The sequence below is a fragment of the Tursiops truncatus genome, chromosome 1, assembly GCF_011762595.2.
Source record: "Tursiops truncatus isolate mTurTru1 chromosome 1, mTurTru1.mat.Y, whole genome shotgun sequence".
NCBI lineage: Eukaryota > Metazoa > Chordata > Mammalia > Artiodactyla > Delphinidae > Tursiops > Tursiops truncatus.
In genome coordinates, this window is record NC_047034.1 from 48,288,517 (window position 1) to 48,306,701 (window position 18,185).

At 47.0% G+C, this 18,185-nt stretch overlaps 1 protein-coding gene across 1 annotated transcript in view; it reads right to left on the reverse strand.

Annotated features, from left to right (window-relative positions):
• Nucleotides 1–18,185, reverse strand: part of CACNA1E (calcium voltage-gated channel subunit alpha1 E) — a 296,790-nt gene that overhangs the window by 29,887 nt on the left and 248,718 nt on the right. Inside the window, exons 26-34 of the mRNA XM_033853854.2 lie at nucleotides 15,737–15,833; nucleotides 13,188–13,348; nucleotides 12,522–12,659; nucleotides 11,495–11,696; nucleotides 10,510–10,674; nucleotides 9,579–9,689; nucleotides 5,971–6,054; nucleotides 5,096–5,221; nucleotides 1,551–1,616 (exon numbers count right to left, since the gene is read on the reverse strand). Of these exons, the coding sequence (XP_033709745.1) occupies nucleotides 1,551–1,616; nucleotides 5,096–5,221; nucleotides 5,971–6,054; nucleotides 9,579–9,689; nucleotides 10,510–10,674; nucleotides 11,495–11,696; nucleotides 12,522–12,659; nucleotides 13,188–13,348; nucleotides 15,737–15,833 (1,150 nt within the window). The remainder of the gene's footprint in view (nucleotides 1–1,550; nucleotides 1,617–5,095; nucleotides 5,222–5,970; nucleotides 6,055–9,578; nucleotides 9,690–10,509; nucleotides 10,675–11,494; nucleotides 11,697–12,521; nucleotides 12,660–13,187; nucleotides 13,349–15,736; nucleotides 15,834–18,185) is intronic.

Sequence of the window (18,185 nt, forward strand, 5' to 3'; positions counted from 1 at the left end):
AAGGGAGGCAGGAATGGGTAAGAATATCTATGTAGCACAGTGTCTGGAACACTCAGGAATTCAAGTGATGGTAAACGGTATTATCATCATCAGTAGTATTACTAACGGGTTAATATTAGAGATGGTGTTATTCTAGTTTATTTTGCTGGAAGATGAAAAGGGGATAAGAACTATTCTAAGCATGGACAAAAAAAAAAAAAAAAAAAAAAAGAACCCTAATTTAATCAAGTTTCATTTGGCCGTTCAAGAACATTTTAATTCTAGAATCAAATATCTGAGAGTTTGGATGGACTTAATAGAAGTCATCAAGCCAATCTTCCACTTCAGCTGGGACTCAGCTTGCACCCACTTCTGACATCATCATTAAAGCTCTACCAAAATATCCTCCGTGAAGGAGAACTCATTACTTCTCAACCAAATCTCACAGTTTTTGACACTTGACATTCTATTGTATTTTTGGAGAACAAAACTCTCCAGTCATGGGATCAGAAGATGAACAAAATTTGGAAGTGCAGGCAAGAGAGAGGAACAAAAAGAAGACATTTCAGAGAAGCGCTCGAAAGGGCTGCTGACACGTCAAGCCTGGGGGATGCGTGCAGTGGCTCCAGGTGGCAGCCACCACTGAGAAGGCAGCTGGCCGTTCAAAGGCAGCCAGACCACCTGACTGCAGAGACTCCCACTTGGCTGAGGTCCTACGCTGGGGTTTAGTCTCCAAATCTCCAAGTCAGAAAATCAGCCTCTCGGAGCCCAGCAGAGAGCCTGTGTATCCAACTAGACAGGTGCATGGGATGTGCTGCTGGCTGTTTACGGTAGGAGTTCACCCACCACAAATGACAGCTGCCTTTGAAAGATCTTTTGGCCTCTTCTGCTCAGTGGGTTTCTGGTTACCTGCCTAAGTACCCTAGGTGGGAACCTCATCCACTTCTCAATTCCGAAACTGGAAAGGATGTGGTAACCAAGGAGAACCATCCAGCGAGCTGCGTGGTCCTTTGACAGGCATCAGCCGGGATGTGGCCCTTGGGTTTCCTGAGGACTGGGCACACTGCCAGGAACTCTGAGCTGTTCCCAGTGGTGGGTCTTAGGGCATCAATCTCAGCCATGTGGGATGTAACTCGCATACATTTTGTGCTGCTGTCTGCAGAAGAACAACCACCTGACCTTCTTTTAGGTCTGGCTCAAATATGGGAGGGTCCTGAGATACGGATCGTCACGAGCCCTACCCTATCCTTAGTCTCGTGGGGGGAACCCCTCTGGCTAAGAACAGCGGTGTCATCTTCACTGGAGTCCAGCTGCTTATGAGGCAGCACCATGACCTGACGACCTCAGAGGAAGCCCCTGTATCAGACCACCCTGACCATCTGGGCAACCCGAGTGGGGAACCCTGCACACGTGAATTCCCAAGGTCATATTGCAACACGATCCTGGGAGCGAGCCTCAGGGCAAGAAGGGATTCTTGAAAGGACCTCAATCCTGTAGGCTCAGGCTAGAAAGCCAGAGACAACCTGGGCAACAACTGTCCCCCACCAGAGCCCTGATGCACCCTCTCTCACCTGCATCCCAATGATGGCATAGATGAAGAAAAGCATGGCAATCAGAAGGCAGACGTAGGGGAGGGCCTGGAAAGAAAGCAGAGACACGACCATGAATTTAAAGGCAGGCAGCTCCAGGGTCACCTGCAGCACGGGCAGACAGGAACTCTTGTCCTGAGACTGACTTAAAACACAGGGCTGGGGCTCTCTATTCACCCGGATGTTCTATTTTGGGATTCCGTACTTTTGCAGATGTCCATATCCTCTGACAGATATGTAAGCTGGTGGCCCCAGAGAGGCTTGTAATTTCCCCTCTGTCGAGAATATTCCCTGACCCACAAGTGTGTGGCCCATATATCCAAGAGAGAGCTAGGAAAACTTCTTGGGATTGGGATTCATCCCACTCCGTACGCAGAATATTAATAACCTGGGCAGTTGTGATGCAAATTACACAGCAAGCATTTAGCTTTGGCTCCCAAACCCCTGTATTACCCTTCCCAACCCTCGCTCAATGTGAGGTTCATAACGGAGCATTTGGAAGCAAAATGAAATGGCTGGGGTCTCAGTTGCCGGTCAGTTCCTAGCAGGCTCCTTCAAGCTCTGATGAAACATCTTTTTCCAATGTTTAAGCGTCCTGACCTTTCATTCTGTGTCACGCAAAATTCCAAAAAGGCTTTCAAAGCGTGAGCCATCACAAAACCCTGCCATGAAGCCACATGGCACAAAATTCCACACTGTGCCAGCTAACTGCCACTCTGGGGTGACAACACTTTACTGATGGGGGTGAAAGGGCGAGTGCAAGAGACAGAAGGCCGGGAACTGCCCCTGGTGGCTGGGGGAGGATGGAGACATAGGGCAGTCTGGTTTGGAGGCCAGGGTGGGCATTATAATTCTGGGCTGATCTCCGTGCTGACATGGAAGCCCCTCTTCTTTACCACCCAGGAAGCCTCCCTGGCAGTTCGTGCAACTCCGAGTCTCCACTCTCTCTCGAGTGTGTACAGCGTAACTCCCCGGAGAGCAATTGAAGGCTTTCAGACTGCATGAACCAGGCAGAGCTTATCAACAGAGCTAACTAAATGAAGAGCCCTGGGAGACTTTTACAACTTGAATAAAGAATAACATTAAAATGCAATAGGGCTTCCCTGGTGGCACAGTGGTTGAGAGTCTGCCTGCCGATGCAGGGGACGCGGGTTCGTGCTCCGGTCCGGGAAGATCCCACATGCCGCGGAGCGGCTGGGCCCGTGAGCCATGGCCGCTGAGCCTGCGCGTCCGGAGCCTGTGCTCCGCAACGGGAGAGGCCACAACAGTGAGAGGCCCGCGTACCGCAAAAAAAAAAAAAATGCAATAGAGGGGTTTCCCTGGGGCGCAGTGGTAAAGAATCTGCTTCACAATGCAGGGGACACGGGTTCAAGCCCTGGCATGTGGGAAGATCCCACATGCCGCAGAGCAATTAAGCCCGTGCGCCACAACTACTGAGCCTGCGCTCCAGAGCCCGCAAGCCACAATTGTGAGCCCACGTGCCACAACTACTGAAGCCTGTGCGCCTAGAGCCTGTGCTCCGCAACAAGATAAGCCATGACAATGAGAAGCCCCCGCTCACCGCAACTAGAGAAAAGCCCGCGCAGCAACGAAGACCCGAGCCAAAAATAAATAAATAAATTAATTAATTAAAATGCAATAGAGAGTTGGTGGGAGAACCCCTTCTCCAGTGGAGTGCTGATTCTCAAGATCTGTGAGGAGCGACTACATCCCGAGGGGGCATGTGAAGACACCATCTGCTGAAAGGAAAGAGTAGGGAGGCAGGTTTCTCTCCCAGCTTTGAGGAGAGGACCGAAGAGTCATCCTGATCTCTCTTCTTGTCATGTTGTAAATTCCAACACAAAATAAGGAAGAGAGAAGAACTGAGTAGGGGTCAGTGGTGGAGAACTGGGTGATGCTCAGGGTGGGGCTGGGGAAGGTAGAGGCAGGGGCAACGCTGTTTACACAGTGTTACTTTCTGCTGTGTGTGCACAGAGGCAGCCTTTGTTAAACCAGCTTCAAGGAAACAACTTCTACACTGTTCCAGGGCTGCACCATCCATCACAGCGTCACCTGGAGGCAGATTCAGCTGTCTTCACTGTTCTCTCTCTATTCACTGGAATACGCCAACCATTTGGTCATCAATTTTTGACATGCTTTTCTTTGCCCTCGATAGTATACCCTTTGACAGAGAATCAGTGATCATGAGAATATGACAGGCTGACACATATTTCTTAAGAGACTCACTAACAACTGTAACTTGTTGCACAGGCCTCTATAAAAAGCTTTTAAGACCATCTTGTGTTTCAAATTCTAAATCCAGATCCACCCGAGACTCAAATGGTAAATTCTTGCTAAGGTTTTCAATTTCTCCTCTGTCACTGAGCTTTCGAGAACTAGTTTTCATTGAGGTGACACCTCTCTGGGAGTCATAGCACCAAACAATTATCTGAATCCAATAAAAATGTCAAGGTTGCTTGTGGGACCCTGAGCGTCCTTACAACTGGCCTCACATCTCAGACCCCCAGGACTTTGCTGAAGAAGTAAATCAGTAACGATGGTGTGGCACGAAGTCCCTTTCAAGTGACAAGAAACCATGAATTCACTGACAAGCTTTCTTTAGTTCAATCTGTAGTTAAAATGTACAAACAATTAAAATAAAGAAGGCAATTCAATAAATTCATGATTTTTCATCTTTGAATCAATTTCATCAACCACATTTTTAAAGTACATTCATTGAAAGACTCTTTTTTATAGGAGGAAAATAGTAGGCTTTTGAGCAGTGTTGATGTCCCCCAAAGCTGAAAAACAAACTCATTATATTTGCTAGAGCTTGAAGATATTGAAATATGTTTGGAGAACTTCTTTTACTGGAAACCTCTGCCATTATAGTGGATCTCAGGTATCAATTTTTAACTTGTTTATTACATATACATCTCTGTATGGCTCCATGAGATCATTCAGAAGAAGCTCTCACCATATTAACCTTGCTCAGGTACCCTCTGGGTTTGTGGGATGCAGAGGTAACTATTAGCATGGCATATATTCAGTGGTTCAGGAAATACACTAATGATGACACGGGTGGGACTGGTATGAATCATCTTGTTATAAAACACAACTCAAGGAGTCCTTTGAAAAACCGTTCTGTGAAATAAAGCCACGGACGAATCCCTGAAAAACGCAGAGGATATGTGACTACAGGTGGCTGGCTCTGTCCGTGGATGGGATTGCCCAGGGCATACTGAAACACCTCGGGAGGGAGCACACCTCATAAAACGAGGCCCCTGCCTCAGTGGACAGAGAAGGTAACTGAGTTACAAAGTTGGGGTGATTTTTTAGCATGAGATTCTAGCCAGTTAGTCATAAGCTAACCGCTGCCTGGCCAAGTTGTGCTGTAACTAAGAACTGCTGTGTTTATCTAATGCTTCTGACAAACGCCCATCCCCAGAGGCGACGGGACTTGTGGAATCATGCTGCATTGCCTGGTGTGCTGTCTGATGTGACAGGGCCGCTGCAACCCTCAGAGGGGAGGAGCTTGTGCCCTTTACCTTAAAGGACTGCACGAAGGTCCAAAGTAAGATACGGATGGTGTAGCCTTGACGCAGAAGCTTGATGAGGCGGGCGGCTCGGAAGAGCTTCAGAAAGCTCATATTGAAGCCACTGGTGTTCACCAGCTGGTGGATCAAAAGGAAACATATCATTAGTGACATTATGGTCATTTAGAACATCTAAGCACTGGTATTTGTGTATTTATCTCTCATTCAGATCATAGAATGGAACATGGATGCTGTCTTTTGTTTTTAACCCCATTTTCAGCTGATGGGCCAGTGGGGACCATCTCTCGGAGCCTCCCCAGGCCTGCCCTCTATTCCCAGAAGGAAGGCGTGGAAGTACCACAGATGGATGCCCCACATACAACTGACAAAACTGGCCTCCCCAGTCTTCTCTAAGTAGTCCTAACTCTGCACTCGGATGCCAGAGGGCAGACCTAACAATCTCCCTTGCACATGATGGCCCTCCAATATTCAAAGACTTGTGATGAGCTCTCCAAGTCTTCCTTAGGGTGAACCATTTCAGGGAAACAGTTCAGGTCTAACAAGTCTGAGGGCGAAGACCCTGTGCCTCTTTTGTGTCTCTCAAAGAATCTAGCAGGACACTGTGCACACTCGGCCTCTCCTGGGCCCTCTATCCCATTCACCCCCATCGGATGGCTGCTATCTGAGTCATGCAAATGGGACCAAGCCTTCCATGAGATCCAGCGCCATCCAATGTTCCCATTTTCTGGCAAAAGCTCAGGAATGAGGAAGTGAACAGGGGGCTGCACATTGGATTTGTGGAGTTACAAATGGACAATGTGCAGAGAATTTTTTTTTAATGCAACCCCAGGGCCAAGCCTAAAGAGAAGGACCAAGGAGCCACTCACCTTGCTGTCTGTCAGAATAATTTCTGTGATACTGCCGATCACCGTGATGAAGTCAAAGATATTCCAGGTGTCTCGGAAATAGTTCTGCCAAGTGAATTCAGCCACGGGAGCATCCGGGAAAAAAAGGAAAAGAAAACACGGGAGAAAATGGAAAAAAAGACATCTTTCATGACATAACTTTGTCACTTGGAATTAAAACTCGTCAATTCCAGGACAAGTTCATTGTAACTTTCGCTTTAGTTTCCTATTTCTAACCAAAAATGCTGTTTTTCCTTCACTAATTTGAGAGTTTCTCATTTGGGAAGCAGTTTCATCACTATTTGGAGAGCTTGTTTTTGAAGCTGTCACTAAAGAGCTACATCAAAAAAAGTGTAAGATTTTTTCATGTAATATTACATAAAAATATGTAAGAAAGAGATCTGTGGCCTAAAACATTTTGATGTCCAAAAATGAAAGATCATAATTGTCACCTACAAGACAATAAAATTATTTACAGTATTACTCCAAGGTTTTCTATAACTTGTAAATTATTATTTATATAGCATCATGTGACCCTATAAATATACAGTTCTGACTTTCAACTAACAATGAAAGTCACAGAGATGTCCTAAGTGACTAAAGATCAAAGATGTGTCAAAAATCGCTTCCTAACTCCACTGAGCCTTTTCACACCAACTGCTGATTGGCAATAGGATGAACAAACTCATCTTTCCCCCATTTCCCTGCTCCGTTACACCTTTCGAGGAGGTGTAACTAAATACAATACAAGGAAGCAGCAACAGAATGAGTGGGTTAAAGGACACGAAGAAGTAAAGGACCTGGATAATGCACCAGCCAGCCAACGTTAAGCTTAATAGAGAAAGTGGGCTCTGCTCCCATCTCCAGTGCTCCGGTGAAAACAGACCTTGGACTATATTTCTTAAAAGAAACAAAATGCTTGGGACTCCAAGACGTTACCCACTTGCTCTTGGGTGGCGCTTCCCGTAAGAGACCCTCAGAGCACTGCAAAATACACCCTCTTCCATCCCCACAACTGGCATTCATGAATCCTTGCTACACATGCCAGATTTTGTGCCAGGTCCTCCCTTGGCATTCTTTCAGTTCATTTATTCCTCCCATGGATGCTGTAAGTAGGTAGTGATAAATACCTCATAAATTACTGAGTGGTAGGGCTAGCAGGAAGAATGGGTAGAGATACGCGATAAAGAGAGAAATGTTCTGGGGAGAGAGAAGGTACGTTTATGAGCACCTACTCAGGACCTGCCACCTTAGGTATATTCCCTCACGGGACACACACACAGTATCTAAGGCTAATGGCAGCTATCGTTATCCTCCTTTTATGAATGAGAAAACTGAGGCTTAGAGAGGCCTGTCTGATTCCAAAGTCACAGGCACCTGCCAGGCATGTACAGAAACTCAGCACACAGCCTCAAAAACTCACTGCTGCTAAGGATGACTACCTCAGGAGTGGGGTCAAGTTGAGTCTCTGAGTTCCTCAATTCTCAGTGCTCTCCTATTACCAACCCGGGGTGAGCTTCCTAATTCTTGGTTAGGTCCCTATATGAGAGCTAGAATATAAAACTAGCTCTCAGGGGACAGAAGCCCTAGATTCCAGTAGAGGAGGCCTTACAATACAGTATGGTAGAGCACAGCATAACATAGTACAGACTAGTAGATTACGGTGGACAAAGTGTGGGCTTTGAAGCCAGAGAGACCAGGATCTGAACACTGGCTCTGCCTTTCAGTAACCTTGTGCAAAGTACTGAATCTTCTTGAGCCCTAGCTCATCCGTATAAGAAGAAAACCATAATGGCCATCTAATAGAGTTCTTATGAAGCTAAAATGGATAATACATAAAGCTTTTGGTACTTAGTAGACAACCAATGTATGTCAATTCTCTCCCTCTTTCTTTTTCCTCTTCCTTCCTTTTCTATTCCCACTCCACTTTCCAATTCTACTGCCTTTTATTCTGTAATCTTCAAAGAGCGACACAATTTTTCTGACCTTCAATTTCCTCATTTAAAATAACAACAACAACGATAATGACAGCTTCTGCCATGCCTATTTCAGAGTCATCGAGGAGATCTGACAAAAACAGTATATATTAGGGCGTTCTGAAAATCTACAGTACTATATCAATGAAAAGACTTATTCGGGACTAGTGGTGCCTTTTATAGTGTGAGAATGCTTCTAGACCTTGAATGAAAATACGGGGCTGAAGGTGGGAAGGAGGCAGGCTTTGGGGCCGAATCATCTAGTTAAGCCTGTAAGCATGTATTCGGCATTCACCATAATTTGACACAGAATTGGGGACTTAAGTCACAGACGACGTCAATCCAACATGCGAATAATCAAGATGCAGGGAAAAACTTGCTCTGTTTTTACACAGGCTTCCCCCACCCCCTTCTCCTCCCGCCCAGGGCCAGACTGTATTATAATGGCATCTTTGTTGCTGGTAGTTTACTTTTATTTCTCCAAGACTCAAAAGGGAGTCAAGCAACCAACAATACAGCCACCTGCAAGGGGTTCCCTTCAACTCTCCTCCCCAAACCATCAAATCAATGACTTTTCAAAGAACCACCAGGAAAGCAATCGCACCGTCAGGAAGCAATCGCCACCGTCAACACTCACAACCATCAAGCCAAGGCCAGAGTCCCTGTTCAAGCTGCCACCAGACAAACATATTCAGATAATCAGCTGAGTTTCTCTTCTTGCAGGGAAAGCCATACACATATAATTTGAAATGGTAGCTCACACACAAAGTAAGTGTGAAGCGGCTGTCGGGTGGGTTTATCTGCAGCCCACTGATCTCACTGTAAACACTGAGGCAAGGGTGGCAGAGAGGATTATTTTGTTTACAGGACACTGAAGTGAAGGGCTAGGTTTGCTGCACACCCTTGATGGTAGATGCGAAAATCTGCCAAACAACTATAATTAGTAGTTGAGGAGAAGTAAAAGGAGGACTCATGCCAGAAAAACTCAACCCAACCCTCCCCAAACCAATTCCAGAAACTGCCCCCCGACCCCACACTTGCTCACTCTCTCATACACACACTTTAAAGGCCATTAGCCTTTGGAAGCTTAAGTGCTAAACATTTATTTTTAGTGGCAGAAATTACTCTTCAGGTAACTAAAGGGAGGAGGATTCCTAGGTAAAATCTATTATTTGCTATGTTTGAGGCTAAGCGGGACAGATATTTTCCCATTTGAGTTATAGATTTTAAACCTTTCACCAGTAAATAAGCGCTCAGGTTTATTAGTCCAGTCCTTGTTTTGCTCTTCCTGACAGATAAATCTTACTAAGTTCTAGTAAGACTCAACGACTGTCGCCCCTTGACAACTGACAGACTTTGACGAGAACAGAGCTGATAGCTAGAGGTAGGAGCTGGGGATCTGGTTCTCTTTGTCTTTTCTCCTAACACCCTCACACATCATCCTGTCTCTACGGCAGTTTTTTGAAGCAGTCGAAACAAGCCCACAATTAGGTGGGCAGGTGTGTGAACCCTTTCTGGAATAGCGGTGACCGCCCTCCCTTCCAACAAAGGCTGGCAATGTACCCAAAGAAAAGGGAAGACAAGAATGGTGCCGGGATAAATTCCATGACGTACCAAGAAGCCAAACGCAATGATCTTTAGGACACATTCCAGGGAGAACACCATGGTGAAGGCGATATTCAGGTACTTCAGGGCCAGTTCATAGGTACAGGGAGCAGAGTAGTACTGCCGGGAAGAGAAAAGAGGAAAGAATCAAACCCCTAAAGGTGAGAGGGTCCATGAGAGAGGCTGGCCATCTCGCGTCCCTGCCCTTGGGGGACATTCTGGTGTCATCTAGGGCTAGAGAGGAGAAGCACACGTCCTAGCAAAACAAAACAGAGGAAAACACAGGTCTTATTAGCAAAATGGCCAGTCTTCCTAGAGTTGAAGGTGAGAAGGGCAGAAACATTTCCTAGAGTTAATTACTTTACCATTTAGTATTAAAAACCTCTTCCGACACTCTTTTAGAACCCCATGATCATCTACATCTCCTGACATCTCCACCCTTGTCTGCGTCTGATTGCCATCACCAACCTTTGCTTTCAGAGTTCCTGGACTGCTACTATATATTTCACTGCATTTTGCCCCAAAGACCCAAAGGCTGGGCTGTGGATGGAGACAAGATGAAAGAGAAATTCCACGATGGAAAAGTACATAACAGGGCTTCCCTGGTGGTGCAGTGGTTGAGAGTCCGCCTTGCCGATGCAGGGGACACGGGTTCATGCCCCGGTCCGGGAAGATCCCACATGCCGCGGAGCGGCTGGGCCCGTGAGCCATGGCCGCTGAGCCTGCGCATCCGGAGCCTGTGCTCCGCAACGGGAGAGGCCACAGCAGTGAGAGGCCCGCGTACCACAAAAAAAAAAAAAAAGAAAAGTAGGTAAGGAGGCAACAGACTGGTAAGCTGGAGTGTTTTCTCAGTGTCTCGGGCACACACACAAGTGCTCTGCGAAGGGAGAGTTGCCGAGGCTCAGCCTGCCCGAGTGCCTCCCAGCCACCACCTTCTCACCTTCATCATCAGCACGACAGTGTTCAGGGCGATCATGGCCATGATGGTGTACTCAAAGGATGGAGACACCACAAAGTGCCAGACGCGGTACTGGAAGGTGTGCCTGTTCTGGGGCATGTAGCGGGTGAGTGGTTTGGCACTGATGGCGAAGTCGATGCACGCCCTCTGCAGGAGAGTCACACTGATTAGCCAAGCTCAGATTCCCTAAACCTCGCACACGGGTGAGCTCTCTGTCAGACGGTTAGAAGAAGAGGACAGTGTGTGAGAAGAGGCTAGGGCTGGGCAAGCAGAGGTAAAAGCAGCAAAAGAAATTCTCTGGACAGAGCTACAGGTGAGATGTCACCTTAAATGAATACACAGAACTAGAAGGGTTCGGTCCCATGCGGTAAGGACTTGACGGTTATTAATAATGCCCTTTTACACAGCACAAGACTTAGATATTTGGGCAGGAAGCTCACAGTCAGAAGTAAAAATCTATCTTCCTGTGCATTCCCATAGCACTTTATTTGCATTTCTCTTATGGACTCTAACAATTTCTAGTTCAGTTCCAGGATAAAAACAATGGACCCGACAATGTGTCAGAACTACGCTTGTTACTACAAAAGCAGTAATAAGTTAGACAGGTTCCCTGCCCTTACAGCAAATATACACCATTGAGGGACGCAGGAAGGGAAGCAGACGTGTCAACGTTATAACGTTGGCACACGTCTTTCACCCCCACCTCCAGAAGATGCGCCACATAAACGCAGGGGCTGCATCTTAAACACCTTACATCCCTCCCAGTTCTCTGTGTCTCATACCTGGGCTTTAAACAGAGCGGATACTCCAAAAACATTTATTTAATGACTGGCTAATGCATTTCCCCCCAATTCTCTCTCTAATTCACAACAAAATGGAGAGCATTCTGTCTTCCTCCTAACACTGCTGGTCTGAGAGTCCTTTCCAGAGCGCCCCCTGGCCCTACACTCCAGACCCCTCGTTTCACCTCGTTCTTCTCCAGGCTGCACTCCTCCATCATCTTGTCCCCTTGCTCCTGGAAGGTGATGATGATGAGAGCCACAAAGATGTTGACGAAGAAGAAAGGAAAGACCACAAAGTAGACCACGTAAAAGATGGACATCTCCATGCGGTTGCTGCGGCTCGGGCCTCGGTCTTCCTCTGTCACATCGACAGAATGCTGCAAAACTCTGGGGACATAACAAGAGGGCACGGATGGTGGACGGCGATCTTGGAAGCTGCTGTGACTCAAGGCTTCATTAGCAGATGTACCATCTACTGTATTTTCTTATCTGACTTTTTAAACTTGGTGGATCCTCTGTGAATTTGGGGCTCCACAACCAAGCTGGCGGACCCCCAATCCACTGTTCTTTCTAGCCCCGGTGCCATCACGCATCCAACTCCTAAACACCAGAGTGACATTACTTTATAGTTGAGGTTGCCATAAAATACCAAGAGACTCCTGAATTTCCCTTTGGCATTTTGCTGCCACCAGAAAGTAGTGTCTTGGCTACCGCCAAGTCTCTGAAAAAATAAGCCTGCAGCTACGAGCAGCATAAAAACTGCATTCTGTTGTCTTTGACACGTGAGGTATGACCACAGAAAGCATCTCTGGGTTCTGCCACCGCATCCTTAACCCTTGACCCTCATGTCCAGGGCCAACTCGGAGGATAAATCTGTCTAAGACAGTCCTCAGGGACTCTCCTACGGTGCGGAGAGCTGTTCAAAACTCATTTGTTCCGTAGGAATCAGATGGCTCTATTCAACTCCTTGATCATGGGCTGAAACACTGTGTTTCAAATATTTCCCGGACTTCGTCAGCTCCCTCCTGATTCCCGCCTGAAGGATTTTCATTTTTCCTCTCTCCTGCCCGTCTTACCTACTCATAACCACTTACTTTCCTTGGTACAATAACAAAGGGTTAGCCTTGCTTATCTCGAATCAACTTCTCAAGGCAAACACATGGCCCTAGCCCAGCTCACAGACAAGCATGCCAAGCCAAACCCATCACTCACTGAGGCCATCCTTCCCCTGTGGAGACGGTGAAGAGGGTCAGCAGGGCCCAGATGATGTTGTCATAGTGGAATTCATGGCGCTTCCATTCTCGGCCTTTCACCTCCATCTTGTTTTTCTCGTGATCTACATAGTTTCCTCTAAAACCAGAGCAGAAGTGAACCAGAACCTCTTCACTACAGCTCATGGAAGAGCAAAGAAATTCTAGGGACTTTGATAATGTACAGTAGTAATTATCAGCATTCAAACGTAAGCAAGAGGGGATTTTATTAAGGCAGTGTATTATCATGGAATAAAAATGAGATTTGGTGCCCAACAGACATGGAAGGTTAAATCCTAATCCTTTCACTAGTCACTGTATAACCTTGAGCAACTTCCTTAAACTTTCTGTGCCTAGGCTTCCACACCTATAATGTGCAAATGAAACCTATCTCAAAAGGTCATTAGAAAGATTTAAAATTAAAACCTGATGCAAAATGCTATGTTCCATGTCTGACACAAAAGAGGTACTCACTCAAAATGTGGCAACTTCTTATTTTGCCTTTTTTCCCAAAAGAGGAATGGATTTGAGAAAGGGGGAAAGAAAAGACCTATCTGTAAAGGGCTGTGTGGACCTTGGCAGAACGCACTTTAGCAGAAAGGGAGTGGTATGTGCTGGTGGCGCTTACATGCACTCCTTCTCTGTGTCCTTGGAACTGTCTGTGCAATAGAAGAACTTGCCCTTGAAAAGTTGAACTGCGATGACAGCAAAGATGAACATGAAGAGCTTATAGACAATTAGTATGTTGAAGACATTTTTCAAGGAGGTGACCACACAGTCGAAGACAGCCTGTGAACAGAAAAAAGAGCCCTGGTGTGTGAATCCCTGAAATGGCCTGTGTATTTGCCTACAGCTGAGTTGGACCCACACCACCACCAGCCAGCCCACTGAGAAGGTGCCCTAGGAGATATCACCCTGGGAAGAAGTGACACTCATGGGATTCGGACCTGTTTTCTAAGCTGGTCATGACTGTAGGAACGTATAATTTAGGAGGGGAACACATGTTCTGAATCTGGAAGGAAACCCAAAGCAGTAGAGACCAAGATGGTATCAGGCAGTGGACGGAGTCCTTTGTGGAATCCTATTACGGGCACTCCACTTAGTGTGAAACAGAAATTTATTCCAGAAAAGGGATCCTTGAAATCATTTAGCCTGTTTTAGGCGTTAAATAGCTTATCCGTAACTTCATCTATTTGGGGCACGTTCTTAGATTTGATTTATATACTGAATATATATTGTTTTCTCTTAGCCTTTCTAAATAGATCAGGGAGTGATAATAAACTCTCATCTTTGTTCATTTTAATGATATTTTGTAATAAGTTCACACATTTACCCCAATTACATTCCACACTTCACGTAAATGTTCTCTAGTTTAAAGCTGGCTGTGCTGGGGATGAAGATTCAACAGGTGATGTGGGAAGGGGTAAGAGCCACCCTCTCTTAGAGATGGGAGGATCAGATGGACAGAATCAGGAACTTGCACTTCAGTTCAAGGCAGTGAATCTCCCTCTGAAGAATCCATTGTAGGCCCTAAGCCATGAATAGTTACATGGGAATTCAACACATTTCAAACCATTTTTAGGTTATTTTCTAGGTTTGTAGGTTTAGCTCACTGAAGAGTCTAGCCCCACAGTGGCGCTGCACTTGAGCAGTTACCTCTTCACAGCGCTGGGTGAACACTGCTGGTTTAATTAGTTCAGCACTGCAGGGAATGTGAGTGACACGCAGCCTCGTGGAATTATCAGATCCACCTACATTTCCCTCAGGTTATGGAGCTGCAGAGCAAAGAGCCAGCCCTTCCTAATTAGTTGGAATTAACCAAGGTTGGGTCGCCTTCTTCAGCCTGTTAATTAATCTCATCATCCTGTCCAAGCCCTTCTCAGGACCCCAACATAGCTCAGAGGAGGAGACCAGTGGACCTGGGCTGCAGCTAACATTGGTTAGGGCCCCAGGCCTCCCGGCCAAATTTTTCTGGGGGTGAGGCAGAAAGGAATGAATGTTCACAGGCACTGACCCCGGCCAGGCCCTGTGCTGGGGCCTGTCACCAGGTGGAGGGTTATAATGAACAGCGTGTGAAAGATTTCCTGATACCGTGGGAGATGCCTGATCCAGGAGGGAAGGCAGGGCAGTGGAGGAGGAGAGCAGGCAGTGAGGACACTTCCTTTGGAGCACGAGTACCTCTCCTCGGGAATCCACGCAGGAGGCCAGGGCCCTGGGCTCTGAGAGGAAGCCACGTCTCAGCCAGTTAGGGGTCTTCCAAAAAGACCTTCCTGTGGTCTTAAGCCTTTGATCAACCTGGTTGGTTTAACACCTCTCTGCAGAGCCAGAGGGCTGAAAGGGAAGCAGTTGGGGTGGCGGTGGAGGGACTGGTGGGGAATATCAGAGGTGAGGCAAACCCAATGGGAAAGAGGAACTGGGGAGCAGGGGAGTCCCTTGTTCCCTCCCTGGAGGTGGCTGGCTCTCATTCGCAGGAATTCAGGAAGGAAAGACTTTTCTCCCATGAGGCTTCAGCTTCCATCACAGCAAGGGATCTGTGTGGGAGAGGCGGGTTCCACAAGCCAGCAACCTAAGGGCAGGAAGGCTCAGGGAAGGAGCTCAGGGTGGGTGAGCAGGTCAGAGGGCAGGAGAACCCAGATAATAGACCTATGAAGACACAGGTCCTGGCAACAGGGAGAACTTAGTTGTGTGAGCTCACTTCCCCATTTCTTCTCTGCTTGTGCCAAAAATGACTCTGTGTCCTTGGGCAAGTTATTGGCCTCTAAGATATGAAGGGTCAGGGCTACAAGGTTCTTTCTTTCTCTAGAATCATGAGGAAAGAAACCAGCCCAGGTGACTTGGTCTGACGTAGTATGTGGACCACAACACGCAGGGCTCATGCTCCTTCCATTGTGGTGTCTGACCCACCTTAATGACACAGGAGGCTCCAGGATAAAGCCACACAGGGTTCTTCCTATGACTTCCCACAGAGGGTGGGGCAAAAGTCCTTAGAGACAGATTTTTTAGGATATTGGTTATTTTCCTTTGAAACTCAGACCCTTAGTTCAAGCAGATGAAAAGAATCTCAGTCTCTGTGTGAGCAAAAAGAATATCCCCAGAAATAATTCTCCAAAAGCAGGCCACCTAGGCGTCTCTCTCTAGAGGAAGGGGAGCTGATGGGAAGAAACTGGCGAACGTTACCTTGAGCTTGGGCAGGCGCTTGATGGTCTTGAGCGGTCTCAGCACACGCAGCACCCGCAGGGACTTGATGGTCTTGATGTCCCGGCCCTTGTTGCTTCTGCAGGGGAGAAGCCCCGGGAAATCACAGGACAGGGGACAGTTAAAGTGACAGTCACACTACTACGTTAACAGCAACAGGGAGAAGGGAGAAAGAGGTGGGCAAGAGGCCTGAAACTGGGTCAGAGTAGACCCCAAACAACACTTTCTGGGAAGATTTTCCAATCACTCCCCAGCATGCACACACTCATATGCACGCACACTCATGCATACTCACAAAGGGCAAGACACAGGCACACCACAGAGGCACCCGTGCACACACGTCAATCAACACTTCCTACCCCTAACAGCCGGAGCAATGCTGCTCATGACCACACTGACCAAATGGACATGGAGGATCAATCGACTGGGGAACACGACCGTAGCCCGTTGTGGACAGGCATGGTGCCTAGCCTAGGGAGTCTTCAGTAGAAGGCTCTCAAAGAGCATGTGCTGAATTGAATAGGGAGCCATGGTTGACAGCAAGTCTCATCAGAGGACTCTGCCTAGTCCTTCCTTCAGCTCTAGGTTTGTCACCTCTGCACAGTTCATGAGTTCAGGGGAGAGCAGGGTAAGGAAGGCTGGTGGGGACATGACACCCATGCTGGGCTGGGCTGCTGGCTCCAGAGAGAGCACGTCATGCAGGCTTCTAGCCAGGACTTGGGCTCACACCCCGATTATCTCTGTGCGAGTGGCTCTTCCAGCAGTCCCTTCCCATTTCCAGCCCTCTGCACCTAGCACAAGCTGCAGAGAGCCTGCAGTTGGAGGAGGCCCGAACTGCAGCCCCCGCCCACCTTTATCCTTGCCCTACAGCTGATGACCCTCCCTCTTCAGCCTCTCGGAAATGTTTGCTCCTAGTAGACAAAATACATCTTTCTATTTTTAGGAAGGAAATGAATAAATCAACCTGCATTTCTCTCTCCACCCTGCCCATCCCTTGAGATCTTTGCATTCGAGTCAAACAACTGCAATTTGTAAAACATGCAGATGGTAGAAAATGAGACTCTAAATAGTGAGCTCAGGTTCTGGTTCTTTCCTCACATTGGCCCAGATCACCGTGACACCAACTATCGGAGGAAATGGGATCCATCTAGAACATCAGATGGGAACTACAAGGCTTCTGCCTGCTTTTCACCCTGTCCTTCCTGCCATACCCATCCTCCAAATAGGGAGATCAAAGGCCATCCATTCCTTCATACAAGGCAAGGCAGGAAGACAGTTAATGGAAGGCTGACCGCCTAGAAGGTGAATTCTGAGACCCTCTTAAATGGTTACAATCCATGATGTGTAAGTTGCTTTTACTCCGTTCTAGATCTGCATATAGATAACCCGAAAGTATCACATTGATATCAATGGCCTTTTGCATCCGTGGGCTTTGTATATTTTATAAACTCTTTTACTTTAGTAGGATCGTCTATCTACCTTTCTAAAAAGGCAACATATAGGCCGAAAACATATCCAAACCAATAAGAATGATCATTTCCCAAGAAGGCTTGGTGACTCCCAGTTTCTGTTCTCTTGGATATCAGTGAAAACACACCACTCACATAAACTCACCACTCCTTTCTTAGTGAGCCAGTTCCTTCCCTCTCAACCATACTTTCTCCCTCCTCCAACCCACTCCCCATATTTTTTTACTTCAAAGAAAACTGAAGAAAAAAATATTTACCCCAAGGCATTCCTATGGAGGATCCAAGCAGAAAGCAGTTAAAAAAAAAAAAAAAAAAGGAGGAGAGGTAATGGAGAGAAGGGAGATAGTCAGTAAATTCAGGGAGAAAAGAGAACTTTAGGACAACGGGAAATTGGAGATGCCCAGACCCTAGAGATCCCGCTTACAGCCTTGGCACTTGCAGAGTCCGCACGCTTTGTGAAGGAGAGGAAGAGCCAGCACACCATCGCTCCACACCCACCTCTCCACCCTGCAGAGGCAAAGGACCTCTTGCAAGCATTAGGGACGCTGCCTCGAACTATATGGCATTCCCCATGTGTACTTTATTCCATGGAGCCTCGCTGAATTGGAGTTTTCTAAATGTAGTCTTTCACCTCCATTTCCTTAGTAGCCTTCAGACAAACTCCTTCTGTTTCCAGTGAATTTATAAGAAGCCAGGCTAGAGGAAAAATGCCTGATCTGGGCCAGAAACTATGTCTTGGAAAAGGAGTTTCAAGACATAGTGGCATACTTATGCTTATGAAGGAGTTCATTTGAAGAGTGAGACACCATGTCCAGGAGAGGGCTACTCTGACATCTCTCAAAAGCACAGATGGGCCATACCATAAAACCACCTTGAAATACGGGGGAAGGCATTGTCTATCAAGGTCCTGATGTCACATAAAGGGATACCTTTTGATAAATTAAATGACCACCTGTCCGTTG